Raw genomic sequence first — 19,665 nt, 5'->3', positions numbered from 1 at the left:
TGCATGTTGATGTCCGGTTGTTCCCACACCACTTATTCAAAGGACTATCTCTTCTCCATAGAACTGCCTCTACTCTTCTGTCAAAGATTATTTGACTATATTTGTGTGTCTGTTTCTGGACTTTCTCTTCTGTTCCACTGATCTGTCTGTTCTTCCACTAATACCACACTGTCTTCATTACACAATATACACAGGAAGTCAAGTTTAACGGGGAGACAGTTTTTGCTTCTTTTCCCCCATCAAAGTATTTTTAAAAATATTTTGGTGTAAAAAAATTTTTTTTTTAATATCAACAAATTTGTTTACAGCAGAAACAGAAAGACTAAGAGAAAATGTGAGGAATCATAGTTTCCATTTGTTGTTCTTTTGATAAATGGTATAAAATTTTCATATAAAATTTATGACGTGTTCTGAAATAGAGAATATTAATTTACATAACTGATAAACTCTTTCCAGCATCAAATCATCCGTAAACAACTGCATTTCTGTTTAACTTCTTTTGGGGTTGATGAATATAAAAACGTTAATGTAAGCTCACCTTTATTTTTGTGCTACTTGAGTATCCTATTCCTTACTTTGTACCCGAAGAATATATTAATATATTTTCAGATATAATGCAAAATTTTTTTTGGTGGTCTTTATCAGATACAAAAAGAACTACCAAAGCTATAAATAACTATAAGCTACTCTAGGAAAGACTGCCCCCTTGTGCCAATCAATAATATTTAACATACTAAGAAAAAAACACTAAAAACTTTCTGACACTAGAAGTAGCGAGCTCTACTAAAATGGTCTTGATCTTTCCATGTTCTGATTTCAACAGCTCATATTTAAAGTGGTGATCTTCAAAGAAAAGTAAATTGAACAGTACATTAAGCTCGTATGGACATGACTAATTTACGACATTCTGCAACAAAAGCATAATTCATATCATTTAACTATCATGGTTATTAGCTATTCAAGTGTTTAGAGGCCAAATTCAGAGTTTAAGTAATTTTCTGATCCTTAAGTTCTATAACAAAATACAAAGAAAATAATTAAAGAAACCAGTATATTTGAGAAGAAAACTAGATGAAGCAGGAATAGAGTATGGTGGCTTATTTTAAAATATATATATACATTTTTATATATATGTGTATGTGTGTGTGTGTATACATATATATACACACACATACAGTTCATCCAAGTTTTTAGGTATTTTGAGTTTAGAAAAGATATTTTCTTTGAATTTGATGTATGGCTAATTACCCTTTATAAAGCTTCTTAACATAGATAAGTAGTATCAGGCCATTCAAATATAAGTCAGTATCTATATATTATTAACCTACAGTAGAAGGCAAAGTATTAGGGCAATAGACTTGCTAAAGAAAACAAACATTAAGGTAATAAAAGACATATCACAGCTTCCCTGGTGGCTCAGAGGGTAAAGCGTCTGCCTGCAATGCGGGAGACCCTGGTTCGATCCCTGGGTTGGAAAGATCCCCTGGAGAAGGAAATGGCAACCCATTCTGGTACTCTTACCTGGAAAATCCCATGGATGGAGAAGCTTATAGGCTAGAGTCTATGGTAGGTTAGGGTCTATGGGGTCGCAAAGAGTCAGACACGACTGAGCGTCTTCACTTCACAGTTACTAATACATTACAAATTTTTAACAAATAAGTAACGTGAATGCAGACTTTTGTGTATATATTTGATAGCATCCTATCTTTCCTAATTATGGTCAGAAAAGTTGTAATTCTTTCATTAGAAGAATTAAATGACTTAGCACTGGTAAAGCATTTGGTATAATAAACAGCACAAAATATTTGCTATATATGTAAATAAATTAATATGCATGTACCACATAGCATGCATTTATTCAATAATACCTACTTTCGAAGGTGGTCATGTTCTTTCAAAAACAGTTCGGTTCTTCTGTTGTTTACTCCAGACCCACTTTTATATGACCTAGAAGAAAGAAAATTTTAGAATGTTTGTTGGCAGACACTATAGAAAAGGATTAAATGATTACTCCAGTAATATCCAAAGTAGACAAATTGAGCTTCTCCATATACAACTAAAATGTATAATCCTTTTTATCTCCTTTTAAAAATGGCATCTATGATAGATAAATATGCACGGCTTTCTAGCTTAAGAATTTATTTTTCACTGAAATAATCCAACATCCTTAGACAAAAATCTTACTTTTCCTTTTTTAAATTTTATATATACATTTGATAATTTCTAAAAATGTGTATTTTGTATCAGTTCCCAAAAAGTCCAACTCACTAAAGTACATGAAAAGAGAATATACATTCATTCATTTGTTTATTCATTAACTCAGCAAATATTTATTCAACATCTGTCAGGTACCACACATTCTAACAGTAAAACATGCTACTTAGCCATGAGTTGTTCACAGTTTAGACAGGTACATAAATTATTTAATTTTAATTCAGTGTAACAGGAACTATTACTATAATATTTATATACAAAAGAAGAGAGTAGTCATTACTATAGGGCAGAAGGTAGATTAGAGAGCTTGTGAGAAATAACAAATAAACAAAAACCTTCTTAAACAGGGAAAATCCATAAAGGATACCCTACAGAACAAGTGACAATTTACAGACATAAAAAGTGGAGGATTATTTCAGGAAGGACTGCATGAGCAGTGTCACGGGGTGTGGAAGAACACGGTGTCTTCAGGAAACTTTGTATCGTCCATCTTGCAGAGTGAGGTTTGGGAGGATAAGGTAAAAGATGAGAAAAGAGGGGCTTTTAGAGCCTTTTCTTTTCTGTCTCGTTTATTTCCTCATCTTTATTTTCCCCAAGTGGGAATAATACTCCTGATTGATTACAACACAGCACATGAAGTAGGGAAGCCACTGAAATGGAACGTTTCCCTAAAAGGAAGCTACGGATCTGCCAACTGAGGAGTACTTCGGGATTTCCATCCTGGTTTCAGTTCATTACAATTTACAAGAAAATGCTTTGTATCATTACTACCAACATTTTCATGTTTCAGTTCTTTACTTACAAAGTATCAAGAACCACACACAAAAAAATTCAAGTAACTGCACACATACTGCAGTGAGACAAAAGGGGGTCATGCCATTAAAGGGAACCACACTACCTGAGAGTAGGTTCCAATGCGCGAAGCACAGCAGGAAAGAAAACACCAGGGAAAGAGGCACAATATAACCAATACCACACTGGACCTGGAAGACTAATGTTGTTTAGTTGGTCAGCCGTGTCCGACTCTTTTGTGACCCCAAGGAGCCTACCCAGGCTCCTCAGTCCATGAGATTTCCCAGGCAAGAATACTAGAGTGGACTGCCATTTCCTTCTCCAGGGGATCTTCCCAACCCAGGAATGGGACTGAAACCATGTCTACTGATTGGCAGGCAGATTCTTTACCACTGAGCCACCTGGGAAGTCCATGAACCAGTTAACCTCAAACAAGACTCCTAATACTTAGTTTTATAAAATGGGACTAATAATTTATATCCATATCAAAAGATTATATGAAGCCAAAAAAAGAGATAATATATGAAAAAGCAGTAATTGCAGAAAAAAATCTTAAATATCAGTTATTACTACTATCAGTCACTCAATTCAGTCATTCAGTTCACATCTGACTCGTGGCAACCCCATGGACTGCCGCACACCAGGCCTCCCTGTCCATCATCAACTCTCACAGTTTACTCAAACTCCTGTTCATTGAGTTGGTGATGCCATCCAACCATCTCCTCCTCTGTCATCCCCTTCTCCTCCTGCCTTCAATCTTTCCCAACATCAGGGTCTTTTCCAATGAGTCAGTTCTTCGCATCAGGTGGCCAAAGTATTGGAGTTTCAGCTTCAACATCAGTCCTTCCACAATATTCATAACTGATTTCCTTTAGGATGGACTGGTTGGATCTCCTTGCTATACAAGGGACTCTCAAGTCTTCTCCAACACCACAGTTCAAAAGCATCAATTCTTCGGTGCTCAGCTTTCTTTATAGTCCAACTCTCACATCCATACATGACTACTGGAAAAACCATAGCTTAGACTGGACGGATCTTTGTTGGCAAAGTAATGTCTCTGCTTTTTAATATGCTGTCTAGGTTTTCTTCCAAGGAGCAAGCAATCTTTTAATTTCATGGCTGCAGTCACCATCTGCAGTGATTTTGGAGTCCCAAAAAATAAAGTCTGTCACTGTTTCCCCATCTATTTGCTATGAAGTGATGGGACCAGATGCCATAATCTTAGTTTTCTGAATGTTGAGTTTTAAGCCAACTTTTTCACTCTCCTCTTTCACTTTCATCAAGAGGCTCTTTAGTTCCTTTTTGCTTTCTGCCATAAGGGTGGTATCATCTGCATATCTGAGGTTATTGATATTTCTCCCAGCAATCTTGATTCCAGCTTGTGCTTCCTCCAGCCCAGCGTTTCTCATGATGTACTCTGCATATAAGTTAAATAAGCAGGGTGACAATATGCAGCCTTGACGCACTCCTTTCCCTATTTGGAACCAGTCTGTTGTTCCATGTCCAGTTCTAACTGTTGCTTCTTGACCTGCATATAGAATTCTCAAGAGGCAGGTTACGTGGTCTGGTAGTCCCATCTCTTTAAGAATTTTTCACAGTTTGTCATGATCCACACAGTGTATTACTTTCTTTAATAGTGATCCACAGAGTGTATTACTACTATATTTTATCTCATTAACTATATTTTGCCATATATTATACTAATTTGAATATGTGCTTACTCCCCTCTGGCACCTAAAGGGCCAAGTTAATCTTTTCATTTCTACCTGCTACTGCAACTGACATATTGTCTAACAGTTAGTAATCAAGAAATAGTTTAGCAAATGGATGAACATGTTTCTTTCATGATAAACTTTAAGAAAACAAGTTATTACACTGGAATGTAGTCTGGCAATTCCCACAAATTGTGTGGTAGCTAGATGACTATACATTAAAGGCTGTCTGTTACACTGGCTCTCAATGCATTCTTTAAAATATATACGTATACAGACTACAAAGAAACTAGACACAAGACCTACATGTGCCTGAGAACTAATAATATTACAAAATTCCAAATACAGCAAAAATGCTTCATTTTCTTTACTCCTATATGTTATACAAAGTACATATGACTAAATATAAGAAAAACAGATAAAACAGAGACAAACAATAAAAATTAATTTTCCAAGATAATTTCTGGAGATAAAAACATAACTGATGACTGGACAATCCTAGGTTTAGAGTTTTGGACAAAAATTTTGAATAGAATGAATATTAAGTGGTTTGAGCTGTAAAACTGTCTTACTGTTACAACAAAATAAGGGAACTCCAAGATAATGTTTGTCAGAGTACACATGAAATTTACAGTTCATAATATGGTAGTACACATCACAGTTCATGAATCATACGTATCACACTTACGAAACCTAAATACCGTAAGTCTATCACAAGTGAGACAAGGAAAGGTCTCAACAGATGGCCTAAAAGTGGAAAGACTGCAGCTTTAATTAGATGCCCAATGGATTTGACCTTGTTAGTCAAGAACAGCTATAAAAAAAATTTCAAAACTGTGTATAAAATGCTATATTATTAAAGGTGAGGTAAAGGGACAGAGGAAAAGAACACAGTCAAAAAATTATGGATTAAGAGCAGCAGAAAAATGCTAGGAGTCCTTAAATAATTTGATGTAAAGCTATGAGTCTGTATAAAACCTGGAAAAAACAGATTTCGGATTCTGGGGCAATAAAGGCTACTCTAATAGCTACTTAAGTATGTAATTGTTATGGTAAGGGAGAGGGTAGAGGGACAGAAAGGGTCATAAGGAGGGGAAACGCAGAGAGCTTTGGTTATTGGTAATGTTATTAATGTAATGCTCAAGGTGGGTAGGAGACAATCAGAGAAAAACTCACAAAGACATCATCTAAACTGGACTTTGAATTAAGACAGGAACATCACGGTTGGCAAGAGTCAATGGTAAAACTAGGGTAAGCTGGAGATAAGACCAGCAAAGTAGATTAGGACCATGTTGAAGCAACAATGTTTAAAGAACTGTGAAATGCGAAATAGAAACCTTGAAATCTAAATCATGGTTCTGCTACTCAATTTGTTGTTAATCACGGATACACTTTCAATCTAATTCTGAGTAAACACCTTACAAAATAATATAAAAGGTAACTTACTCAATATCCTTTCGTACTGATCCCATGAGATTCTCCCTTTCCCGTACTGCCACAAAGTTTGCTTTGGTTTTATGGAATTCATGTGTATAATCCTGCAATAAATTAATATCCAGTCTCAACATAAACTTTTACCTTATTGAGCCAGTTATATATTGTTATACTACAAATCTCTGTCAAGAAAACTGCTATTTAAGAAATCTAATTGCCAAGAGGTAAAAAATACCATTATAATCAGTTTCCCAAAGAGTGACCAACGTTTTTCAAATGAAAACAGTTTGGCACCGGGGGGTGGTGGTAGTGGGGTGTGTGTCTAGTCACTTCAGTTGTATGTATGTACGTGCGTTTGTGAAATCACTTCAATCTTGTCCAACTCTTTGCAATCCACTGGACTGCAGCCTGCCAGGCTCCTCTGCCCATGGGATTCTCCAGGCAAGAATACCGGAGTGGGTCGTCATGCCTTCCTCCAGAGGATCTTCCCGGCCCACGAATCAAACCCAGGTCTCTCACATCTCCTTCACTGGCGGGAAGGTTCTCTGCCACTAGAGTGCCACCTGGGAAGCCCGGCACGAGGGTAACAGTGCCATTAGAGCACCATCCTGTGTATCCTCTCATACCCTGTCCTACAGGGCAGAACTGTGAAGAAAAAATAATCCTCAGATAAAATAACTTCAGATAGCCTAGGACAAAACTTCGGAAGCTCTTTCTACTCATTAGTGTACCCAATGGGGCTTATTTTCAAATTTCATCTTTTTTGGAACTCCTGCAGAAAGTTAATTTCTAAACCAATCAAATGAAGAGAATCATAAAGAATAAAATAATTTTAGAATATTTCCTTTTCTTTTTTCTACCATATTTTTAAGTTATTAAGGAATATTCATTGCTTTAAAAAATTCAGATAAATATATTAAAAAGATTAAAAAAAAGAACATAACCCCACCTCCCAGAGAGCCCCTATTGATCCTTTAGAAGCAAAAATAATACATGCACGTGGGGCACCATGAACTAAAAGAGCACCAAACGAAATACAAATAAAAACCATTCTGTTCCACAGTTCTTAATATTGTCATTATTTTCTTTCAGTTTCTTTTAGGAAATATGTTTTTGCATATACAAGTTTATTATTTCCTTCATTTATGCTAAAAAAAAAAATCATACCATAGTCTGCTGTAATCTTTTAAGTTCATAAAATATCAAGTAACCTTTCCCTATTAGCAAATTGAACCTATATTTTTTAAAATTTAATATATAATTTTTAAAATTATGACTGCATGCTAAGTGCTAAGTTGCTTCAGTTGTGTCTGACTCTTTGCTACCCTATGGACTGTAGCCCGCAAGGCTCCTCTGTTCATGGGATTCTCCAGGAAAGAATACTGTAGTGGGTTGCCATACCCTCCTCCAGGGGATCTTCCCAACCCAGGGATCAAACTAGGGTCTCTTGCGTCTCCAGTCTTGGCAGGCGGATTCTTTACCACTAGCGCCACCACTACCGTAATTTAATAAATTCCCTACAATAAACAATTTAGTTTCCTTTTTTTCCTTTTTCTGACTGTTAAAAAGAGCTTCAATAAACAAGCTGTGTATATATTTTACTGTACTCTCTAGGTATATTTAAAGGGTAAATGCCTGGTAGAATAACTGGGTCAAACAATCTTACACAAAAATTTGGATAGTGCTAAAATGCTTTCTAGAAAGGCTACAACTTACATTCCCAGAAAATTGAAGAGTGCCTATTTTTCTGCACTCTTGCCATAAATGGGTTCAGTATTTGCTAATCTGACAGGTGAAAAATCTTATCTCATTTTGATTTGCATTTTTTCATTTGAGAATGTGGCTGACCAGCTTTTTATGAATTTGGCCACTCATTTCCTATAAACAAGTTTGAATCCTTTCCTCACTTTTCCATTTGGTTCCCTTTTTCTTATTTCTATCAATGTACCTCTGTATCACTTGTTACAGTTTCTGGTAATAGGCCTTGCTTAGGAAAGTCCTTCAGAGAAGGCAATGGCACCCCACTTCAGTACTCTTGCTTGGAAAAATCCCATGGATGGAGGAGCTTGGTGGAATGCAGTCCATGGGGTCACTAAGAGTCAGACATGACTGAGTGACTTCACTTTCAGTTTTCACTTTCATGCATTGGAGAAGAAAATGGCAACCCACTCCAGTGTTCTTGCCTGGAGAATCCCAGGGATGGGGGAGCCTGGTGGGCTGCTGTCTGTGGGGTTGCACAGAGTCAGACACAAATGAAGTGACTTAGCAGCAGCAGCAGGAAAGTCCTTTACTATCCCAAAATGTATAATTTCAACCACCAAGAAATTTTATAGTTTCTTTTTCTACATATAAATCTTTGACCCATTTGGAACTTACTCTGGATAGGAGGAATGAGATAGAAATTGAGTGCTTCCCCCCTCCCTGACCCTGCCAGAAATTACCCAGTTTTAATAACTCATTTATTTTATAATCTCTTTCTTCCCCATTGATTCAAAATAGCACCTTTCTCAGAAACTAAATTTTCATGCATATTTGGGTCTATATATGAACTCTGTTGTATTCTACTGATCTAATTTTTTTTCCAGAATCAAATGGTCTTCATTATTCTAGATTCTTAACAGGTTTTAATATGTGGTAGAACTAGGCATCCTTTACTACTTACCTTCATCTTCACATGTTTTCTTCTGGGTTATTTTTGTATGACTATAATTTCAAATAAACTTTGGTGGCATTTTGCCATTTTTTTAAAAAAAATGAAGCCAACAAGAAAAACCCTGTTATTTCCATTGGGATAACATTCAATGAAAGTTAAAGTCTCTGAGTTGTGTCCGACTCTTTGCGACCCCATGCACTATACAGTCCAAGGAATTATCTAAGCCAGAATACTGGAGTGGGTAGCCTTTCCCTTTTCCAAGGGCTCTTCCAAACCCAGAGATCAAACACAGGTCTCCTGCATTGTAGGCAGATTCTTTACCAGCTGAGCCACAAGGGAAGCCCATGAATACTGGATTGTGTAGCCTATCCTTTCTCCAGTGGATCTTCCTGACCAACTATCAGGGAACATTCAACGGACAGGCTGATTGAGAGAGAAATCTTTCATGCTCCTCAGCAGAACTTTATATACGTAAGTCCTTCCTATACATTCTTATTAAATTATACATAAAACTTTTTAGTTTCTTCCACTGTACTTTCTAACAGGTTATTGTGTGTGTGTGCGTAGGAAAACTGCTTGCTTTATATATTAATTTTGCAAGTCATTAACGTACTGAATTTGTTTCTAATTTTTTGTTTAGTTTTCTTGATTAGCTATATAATCTTATCACTAGTATAGAATAGTTTTCTTCATGGAGTAAAGAAAACTCAAAAACCTCCTATACTGACATAAAAATCTCAAGCCCAGTGTATTACCTGCAGTATGTCTCTATGTCGCTGTAATGTATGCATCAGCGCTGCATTCAAGGAGGGGACACCTGCGCTGCTGGTATATTCTGCCATTTTATCATTTACTCCTGTAAGCTAAAACAGAAGAAAAGAAAGAAAACCCATACAAACATTTCAGAAAGCACGATAAAGAGATAAAAGCAAATTAAATGCCTATATGCCCTTCTGGCTAACAGCAAAAAAAAAAAACAAAACCAGAGACAGCATGTAAGGATTCGGTATTTCCCCAAAATAATCCAAAAGGGCTAATAAAATAGGACCTTGGAATGGCGGTTATCAAAACTCAAGTGGCCTGGGGAGGCACACATTTTGAATGAAAGGGTAATTTCAATAAAGATGTCTGCATTAATATAATCTAGTACCATACCTAACAAGTACAGTTACTAGGAAAATAATCCTTTAACAGAAGGTACTCACTCTTGCCAAAAGCTGTTCAATCTCAATCGCCATAGTTTCAAACATTCTGTCTTGGCTTGATCCATTTAAAAGGGGTGTTGTGTCAGAGCTAAAGAGAAGTTCAAATAAAGAGAATCTATTACTTAAACCTAATCCTTTAAAATATACTTAAAATGATAGGGTAATTATTTTTAAAAAGGTCAGAACCCCTGAGACATTCTTTTTGATTCAAAAAAAAATATAATTTTTATTGAAGTTTTCCTATAAAGACCACACATCCTGAATATTAAGTTCAGTATAAAATAAAATTGAATGTACGACTGTCCCAATCTTAATAATGCAAAGAAATTCTAAATGCTTGCTTCCTGTTTCCCAAACGAAAATAACTTAAGCTATGACAGTGCCTAATTAAATGCTGGATCTGAAGGAACAAATTATGTGAAATAAACCTGCAGAACTACATAGTACAGCATGTAAGAGGAGCCATAAATGTATTAGAGATTATGTTAGATCTGTGAGAAATAATCTTTAAATTTTTCACCTTAAGTTCTGTCTTCCTTCCATAACTCTTTCCAAAAAGAAATAAAATTGAGATTTAAATAATCCACAAACTGGATGAATAATCTTAAATAATCAGGTATTGGCTTCAAGTCTAATAAAGATAGCCAGGTCTGGCAGGGAAGTTTTAATACCAATATTTTACATTTCCTCTTAGATTATATAATTTCTTTTGTTTTGCTTTGCAAACATGTATTGAACTGTCTTCTAAAGTCTGGAAAGTCAAACCTAATTTTTACAAGTGAAACTTATGTTTGACAGATTCAAATTCTAAAACCAAATGTCTTGAAAGTTTCTGTCTCTTCTGAAAAACCGTTAATCTTCATTAAGTCCCCAAGTGGTATATATTATCATATGAGCAGCTGTAGCTCAATACTGATCTTAGTTACACCGAACACAGATAAATACCAGACAATGACTATGTTCTCCACTCTTATTAAGACTTCGTCTTGCCCTGTGGCAGTTGCTTCATCAGTTTGCTTCCCTGATAGCTTGGACAGAAAAGAATCCGCCTGCAATGCAGGAGACCCCAGCTCAATCTCTGGGTTGGGAAGATCCCCTGGAGAAGGGAATGGCAACCCATTCCAGTATTCTTGTCTGGAGAATTCCAGAGACAGAGGAGCCTGGTGGGCTACAGTCCATGAGGTCGCAGAGAGTCAGACACGACTGAGCAACTAACACTAACACTTCTATTTTAAATGGCAAAATTTACCCTGGCTCTTTCTCTTGTCTACATACACATTTACAGCAACAGTAACAAACAGTGAAATAGCCAAAAAGTAGCTAATAAGGAGGATTTTCAAGTTAGGATGCTTAGGTCCAAATTTTTCTTTAAAATTTTAATTCAGTCACCTTAAAATATCTCATTCTTTATTACATGTCAGAGTCAACTCAAGGTTCCATGGTTATCTCTTAGAAAGTGCCCAGGGGAAATACTTTAAACACTACTAATACAGATCCTCCCCTACCAGATATATGAAAAAGAACAATGGACCAATGATGTATGCTCCATCAGGAAGAAAACTGCCTCTATCTTGTTTATAGATATAAGCCTACCACCTAGAACAGTGCTTGGCACGTGGCAGATGCTCATTAAAATACTTGCTGAATGAATGAGGAGGCAATCTCTACATTCACCACTCTCAGGGAGATAAGGGTCCAGGGAAATGAGGGAAAACATCCTCTCCACAATACTGAGACTCAGTTAAATTTAATTCATTTCATAAGTATGTGGTGATTCACAGACCACATAGTTCTCAAAACACAGAAAGTAAAAAAAAAAAACTCCTGGAAGAAAAATTCTGGTCATCACTGAGTTTACTCATTATGACGTGCTTTCAACCTGGGCAACAAACACTTTAAGAGGCACACTGGATCCTCATGGCCCTAGGTTTCTTGTTAAAAGGGACAGTGAGAGTGAAGTAACTCCACAAACTCATTCTCAATTTGTTGTAGAATTTCTGATGGAATGTTTTCAAATAGTTTCCCCTTTAAAGGAGTCATAAAAGTACAAGTATACTTGTATCTTTTTCAGAGATACTGTGGGTTTAGTTCCAGACCACCACAATAAAGCAAGCATTTCAATAAAGTGAATCACATTTTTTGTTTCTCAGTGCACATAAAAGTTGTTTACACTTTACTGTAATCTGTTAAGTATACAATAGTATTATTCTAAAAAAAAACCAATGTACATACTGGAATTTAAAATACTTTACGGCTTTAAAATGCTAACGATTACCTGAGTCTTCAATGAGTAATCTTTTTGCTGATGGAGGGTCTTGCCTTGACAGTGATAGCTACTGACTGACTAGGGTGGTAGCTGGTAAAGGCGGGGGTGGCTATGGCAATTTAAAAAATAAGACAACACTGAAGTTGTTGAATTGACTGTTCTTTTCACGAACGATTTCTCTACAGAATGCGATGCTATTTGACAGCATTTTACCCACAGCAGAACTTCTTTCAAGATTGGAGTCAATCCTCTCAAATCCTGCTGCTGCTCTATCAACTAAGTTTATGTAATATTCTAAATCCTTTGTTGTCATTTCAACGATCTTCATAGCATCTTCACCAGGAGTAGAAGTAGATTCTATCTCAAGAAACCATTTATCTATAAGAAACTTAGACACACACACACACATATATATCCATGCATGTGTGCTTGCTAAGTGGCTTCATTCAGGTCCGACTCTTTGCAATCCCATGGACTATAGCCTATCTGTCCTCTGTCCATGGGATTCTCCAGGCAAGAACACTGGAGCGGGTTGCCATGCCCTCCTCCAGGGTATCTTCCTGACCCAGGCATTGAACTCACATCTCTTATGTCTCCTGCACTGGCAGGCGGGTTCTTTACCACCTGGGAAGCTCATATATATCCGTTTGTATACATGTATCTGTATCTATATCTATCTATCTGTAAATATATAGAAGAAATAACTTGCCATCTGTGGCAGTTCAGTCACAGCTTCAGACTCCACTTCCAACTCTAACTTCTAATTCTCTTGCTATTTCCAGCACATGCGCAGTTACTTCCTCCACAGAAGTCTTGAACCCCCTCAAAGTTATCCTCAAAGTTATGAAGGTTGGAATCAACTTCTTCCAAATACCTGGTAACATTATTTTGACCTCTTCCTGTGATCTTAATGCTCTTAATGGCATCTAGAATGGTGAATCCTTTCTAGAAGGGTTTCAACTGACTCTCTCCAGACCTATCAGAAGAAGCACTATCTGTGGAAGCCATAGATAGCGGCTTCCATTATTTATTATTTCTTCAGTGATAAGACTTGAAAGTTGAAATTACTGCTTGATCCATGGGCTACAGAACGGACACTAACCCAGGCACAAAAATAACATCAATCTCACTGTACATCTCCATGAGAGCTCCTGGGTGAACAAGGTGCATTGTCAGTGTGCGGTCATATTTTAAAAGGAATCTTTTTTCGGAAAGATAGGTTTCATCAGTGGGCTTAAAATATTCTGTTGTAAACACACGTGCTATCATCCAGGCTTTGTTGTTCAATTTATGGAGCACTGGCAGAGCAGATTAGCATAATCCTTAAGGGCCCTAGGATTTTTGAAACGGTCAGTGAGCACTGGCTTAAATTTAGTCATCAGCTGCATTAGTCCCTAACAAGAGAGTTAATCTGTCCTTTGAAGCTTTCAGACATCAACTTCTAACTATGAAAATCCTAGATGACACCTTTCAATAGAAAGCTGTATTATCTATATTGAAAACCTGCTAGTTAATGTCCCCACCTTCATTAATTACCTTAGCTGGATCTGCTAGATAACTTGCTACAGCTTCTACTAGTATATCAGCACTTATGGCTTCTCCTTGCTCTTATGGGGATGTCTTCTTTCCTTAAACCTCACAAACCAACCTCGACTAGCTTCTGCAGCTTCCCCTCTCAGCTTCACAGAACTGGAGGGAGTTAGTGCTTTGCTCTGCATTAGGCTCTGGCTTAAGGGAATGCTGCGGCTGGTTTGATCTGTTCAGACCACTAAATCTTTCTCTGTATGAGCAGTGAGGCTGTTCACTCTCTTATCATCCGTCTGTTCACGGGAGCAGCAGTATTAAACTTCTTTCAAGAACCTTTCCTTTGTGTTCAGAACTCGGTTGTTTAGCCTAGCTTTTGACCTATCTCGATTTTCAGTATGAATTCCTCTCCAAGCTTAAAATTATTTCCAGCTTTTGATTTAAACTGACAGACACTTTCACTTGAACACTTAGAGGTCACTGTAGAGTTATTAATTGGTCTTATTTCAATATTGTTGTGTCCCAAGGCATCGGAAGGCCTGAGGAGAGGGAAAGAAAAGGGGGAACGACCTGTCCGTGGAGGAGTCAGAACACACACAACACTGATTAACTCTGCCATCTTACAAGGGTGTAGTTTGCGGTGCCCCCAAACAACTACAATAGTAACATCGACTAAGCCCATGGACCACAACTACTGAGTCTCTGTTCTAGAGCTCGGGAGCCACAACTACTGAAGTTCACGTGCCCGAGAGCCTGTGCGCCACAACAAGAGAAGCCCCAGCACTGCAGCAAAGAGTAGCCCCAACTTGCCACAACTAGAGAAAGCCCATGCAGCAAGGAACACCCAGCAGAGCCAAAGATAAATAAAGTTATTTTTAAAAAATAATGTTAGACAAAAAAGCAAGTTAAAAAGTAACCATTATGAATCGTTCAGGAACACAAATATATGTAGTAAAAACATACGGAGAATGGGATGCCATCAGGGGCTTCAAATGAATTGATAATGATTGTTTCTTAAAGTGGGAGATAGGCACACAGAGATCCATTCTATTATTCTTCCTATCTTCCTGTCTTAAGTATTTCCTAATATTTTAAAAAATAAGTGGATGGCCTAAAGTGAGGTTCAAAGATAAGACTACATTTACATCTGTTCAAAGAGTAGTATACCAGTTTCTCAAAAATTACATGTACACACTGCTATATTTAAAATGGATAACCAACAGGGACCTACTGAACAGCACAGAGAACTCTACTCAGTGTTATGTGGCAGCCTGGATGATGGGAGGGGAGTTTGGGGGAGAATGGATACAGAGTCTCTTCACTGTTCATCTGAAATCATCACAACACTGTTAATCAGATATACCCCAATACAAAAAAAAAAAAAGAACCAAAATTTAAAATAGCTTGGATGATTAACAGTGAGGACATATACACTGCATTAGATTAATTCTAAAACACCAGAATAGCAGTAGGTATACTTTGCATTGGAGTAGTCCCTCAGATCCAGTTAGCAATCAGAAAATATAGGAAACACAATGTGGGCAAAGCAACATTTCCTCATACGGGATGAAACAGAAATTTATTTCTGATGAACTCATTCTTAAGCCTTAACATTTCCCTCCTGATACCAACACAATATTTGCCTAAGGATTCCAAATAAATGTCAGTCTCTAGAATTAAGAATTTTTATAAATCACTTTAAAAACCACCAAAAAGTCACCAACAGACCAAGTTACAGAGTTACATATTTTACTTTATTTTTTTTCATGCTTTAAAAATATTATATAAATAACTCTAAGGCAAAAGAGAGAGAATCTGGCGGTACCTATGCCTGTCGCGTCTTCCATCTCGGGCACTGCTGTGGCTGTAACCTGTACATAGTTTACTGAAGGAAACTAGTTTCAGGTCAAGTTCATTTTCCAGCTGTCGTGCCTGCTTCCTGAGATCTTTAACAAAATTACAAAAGCAAATAATTAGACACAGAAAGCCCCTCAGTAGATATAAAAAACACAAAACTTTTCTGAAGAAAACAAACTATGAAGATGATCATATATCTAGAGTACTAAAAGATGCGAACCAAACACTTACCCATGGAAACATACCATCACGTATTTAAACTTCAGATGAGGCCAAAAGGGGAGAAACAGCGGGAAATGCAAATTTTCGGCTTTATCCTAAAGACAGCTAGACAACAAATGTTGTTCTAACGTCCCTGAAATTATTTCTATAGCAGTAACTAAAATTTTGTAACTCAGGGGAAAACAGAAGAGAACAAATCACCAAAGGAACTGAATATGGTTTATGACCAGCACTGTATCCGTTTACCAGCTAATTTTATAAAAAAGAAACCATCACTCTTTTTGACAGGGATCATCCTATCTCTTTAAGTGTCAAAGCTTTACTAGGCTTATGAAATTTATGAAATTCTTAACAACAGAGTGAGTGATAAAGAGAAAAAAATCACTGACAAAGATTTAAAAAACTATCTTTCGACAAGCTTACTGAAAGATATTTGAAGAGGCTGAGTTTAACAGCAAATGAACAATGTGCTACCGACAAGGTCAACTCTAAGTATGACAGAAATAAGAGCATAAGTTTGAAAAGAACAGAAGAAAACACACATGGAGAGAAACTGGCATCATACAATAGTTTGGCATCTAAGCTGAGTGAGAGAAGCCAGTCCAGTAACTCTTATCTAGAAATGAGTACTTTCATTCATGATGAAGTAGAGGTCAAAATAAAACTATTGGAATATAGAACGCATAGTATAAACATCTCATCTTTCAGGAATAAGAATATAAAACATTATTTCAATACACTAACCAGCAACCAGATGTAGGAAGCACCATACAGGTAATACAGTGAAGTACATTTTCCCAGAGACTAAACCTGAGAATCTCAGCTCAGCCTAAAGTTCTCTGAGAACTGTCTCTGAGATTTATTCACAATTGATTTAACCGATGAATCTCTGCTTTTTGCTTTATAAATCTTTACCTTCAGAGTTTTTCTATGCATTACTAATCATGTATTTAAAGAACCTGGCACAGAACTATAGACACAGGGAACAGCACCTGCTGCACACAGAGGCAGGTGGTGAGGGTGGGATAACTGGGAGATTAGGTTTGACATAAATACACTACTTAAAAAAAAACAGGGCTTCCCTCATAGTTCAGTTGGTAAAGAATCTGCCTGCTATGCAGCAGACCTGGGTTCGATTCCTGGGCTGGGAAGATCCCCTGGAGAAGGAAATGGCAACCCACTCCAGTATTCTTGCCTGGAGAATCCCATGGACAGAGCAGCCTGGCAGGCTGCAGTCCATGGGATCGAAAGAGTCCGACACAGACTTAAGACTAGAGAGAGAGAGATGCCTAAAATAGCTAGTGGGAACAGGGAGCTCTAGTACAGGGAGCTCAGCTCGATGCTCTGTGATGACCTAGATGGGTGGGATAGAAGTGGTGGGGCGAGCTCAAGAGGGAGGGGATATATGTATCCACACAGCTGATGCACTTCACTGTACAACAGCAACTAACACAGCATTGTAGAGCAAGTGTACTCAATAAAAAATAAGCTGCTATAATTATTATAGCACGATGCTTCAAAACAGTACAGCCCAATGACTAAAGATACCAATAATCACTTCTACATAATTTAAAATTTTTTTCTAGCTAGCACACACGTTTCAAATAAGCGTTTTAATACGTTTTAAACTATTAGCACACTTCTCTGTAATTAGTAATTGTCTTCTCAAGTATAAAATATCAAGAGCATACTGAGAGTATGACAGGTAAATACCCATGAACTTGGAATGAAGTATTTTAGACCAAGAGGTTGATCGTGACAATACTGTTATTTGTGGTGGTCTCCAGAGGCTTCAGTGGGGAGCAAGAGGAAATAAATAGGCTAAAAAGGAAAGGGGTTTCGGAGAGTAGTTTCTATTTTGCAGAAGAGCAAAGAGACAATCGGAAAAAAAAAAGGTGGGGGGGCCCTTCTCTGATCTCTGTTCATCATCATGGTCCAGAAATGAGTTTTACCTGAGGCCACTTTATCGAATCATATTTTCAGGAATTAAATAAACGTACTTGTCAAGTCATAAGATGGGTGTGGGTTTTTTTTTTTTTTTTGGTAGAAGAGGTATAGCAGATGCATTGATTCTCCCAACTTTCTCTTTTTAACAAAACCGATCTCCGGAGCAGAGGGTAAAGTTATTCCCTCTGCCTTCAAACGCGACTCGCCACCCAATCCTCGAAGTCCCAGCCCGACGCTGCCAAGGGGACCCCACAGGAGGGAGTCATTCCGCTCACACAACTTCCCTCGATGGACCGGACCGACAAGTTTCTCCTTTCTCTTTCCCTACTCAATTGTCCAACAGCGACCTCAACTCTAAGGCGCTGACTCCTCCAGTCTTCTGGACTCAACACTCGTTTCCTCTCAGAGTTCACACCCCAAACCCCTCCGTCCAAGTTCCGCTACCGTCTCAGCCCAGCTCTCCTCCGGAGAATCAGACCCTCTTCCTGTCGGCCGCGGCTCAGCCTTCTCTGCCCAACACCTGCCCCAGGTCCCGCTGCCGATCAGGTCAGCCTCCTCCCCAGACCGTACGGTTTCTACAACTCCCAGGCCCGAGGACTCCCACGAGACCAGCCCTACCCCTCAACTCAGACGCTCTGGAGGCCAGGCTCTTCTCTCTGCTGCCTCCGCCAAGACCCGTCCTTACTCAGCCCCTCTGCCCCTTGGCAAGACATACAAGGAGTTCTCCCCTCACCTTCCCAGTAATTGCTCGTTCCTGCCGCCATCTTTGTTGTCCAACGTCAGTGGGGATAGGAGAGTAGAGGCGAAGCGAGCCAGAGAGTCACGTCCACGCCTTCTTCCGCTGGGCGCCAGGGCCGATGGGATACGTGAGCTTCCACAGACACCGCCACCTGGTGGTCAATATATCATATTGACCTTTTGAGTAGCGAGATGGACAGCTTCAGATATAGCGCCTGGCACACACTGAACATCTGTCTTTTTGGTGTCTGTATTCGCTCTCCGCGTCCCAAACCTGCATCATCGCCTTGAGCTGGCTGGGTTTATCCCCTCTTTAGGCGATACCTCCCCTGGATAAGGACATGGCAACCCACTCCAGTACTCTTGGCTGGAAAATCGCATAGACAGAGGGGCCTGGTAGGCTACGGTCCATGGGGTCGCGAAGAGTCGGACACGACTGAGCGACTTCACTTTCACTTTTCACTTTCATGCATTGGAGAAGGAAGTGGCAACCCACTCCAGTGTTCTTGCCTGGAGAATCCCAGGGACAGAGGAGCCTGGTGGGCTGCCCTCTGTGGGGTCGCACAGAGTCGAACACGACTGACGCGACTTAGCAGCAGCAGCAGCTGCAGCGGGAGTTATCTCCCAGGCTGAGAAAAAAGTCATCCTCAGACCCAACTGCCTGTTTCCTTCACCTTCTCTCAAATGTGTATCTTTAGCCACTCTTTCTCTCCTCGGAGCCAGAGGCTCTTTTCTTCCCGAGACCAACCTCTGCATCCTACCTCCGCCTTGTATCATGTTTTGTTTCAAGAACCTCCTTTAGCCATTTGTTAAAAAGTAGTTCAGCTGGAGACAAATTCTATTAGTTTTTCTTCGTCTGAGATGTCTGGATTTCCCCTTCATTCCTGAAAAATTTCGTTGCCAGATTAGGAATCGGGTTGACAATTGCTTTTTTCCCCCAGCACTTGAAAAATGTGCCAATTCCTTCCTGATTACACAGTTTCTGATGAGAAATTGCCTGTTATTTGAATTTTTTTCCACTAAAACTAATATATTTCTTCTCTCTGCTTTAAAAACTTTTTCATTATCTTTAGTTTTCAGAAGGTTGATTATGGTGGGTCT

The 19,665-nt window shown here is 38.5% G+C and overlaps 1 protein-coding gene across 2 annotated transcripts in view; it reads right to left on the bottom strand.

The window, feature by feature from the left end:
* GOSR1 (golgi SNAP receptor complex member 1) overlaps positions 1 to 18,667 on the bottom strand; it is a 34,927-nt gene extending 16,260 nt beyond the window's left edge. For both annotated transcript variants that reach the window (XM_005693293.3, XM_018064361.1), the window contains exons 1-6: positions 18,560 to 18,667; positions 15,626 to 15,746; positions 10,011 to 10,098; positions 9,561 to 9,668; positions 6,165 to 6,256; positions 1,873 to 1,947 (exon numbers count right to left, since the gene is read on the bottom strand). In XM_005693293.3, coding sequence (XP_005693350.1) covers positions 1,873 to 1,947; positions 6,165 to 6,256; positions 9,561 to 9,668; positions 10,011 to 10,098; positions 15,626 to 15,746; positions 18,560 to 18,590 — 515 coding nt within the window. In that variant the 5' untranslated portion in view covers positions 18,591 to 18,667. The remainder of the gene's footprint in view (positions 1 to 1,872; positions 1,948 to 6,164; positions 6,257 to 9,560; positions 9,669 to 10,010; positions 10,099 to 15,625; positions 15,747 to 18,559) is intronic.

Source organism: Capra hircus, chromosome 19 (genome assembly GCF_001704415.2).
Source record: "Capra hircus breed San Clemente chromosome 19, ASM170441v1, whole genome shotgun sequence".
NCBI classification, from domain to species: Eukaryota; Metazoa; Chordata; class Mammalia; order Artiodactyla; family Bovidae; genus Capra; species Capra hircus.
This window is presented reverse-complemented; position numbering and strand designations above follow the sequence as displayed.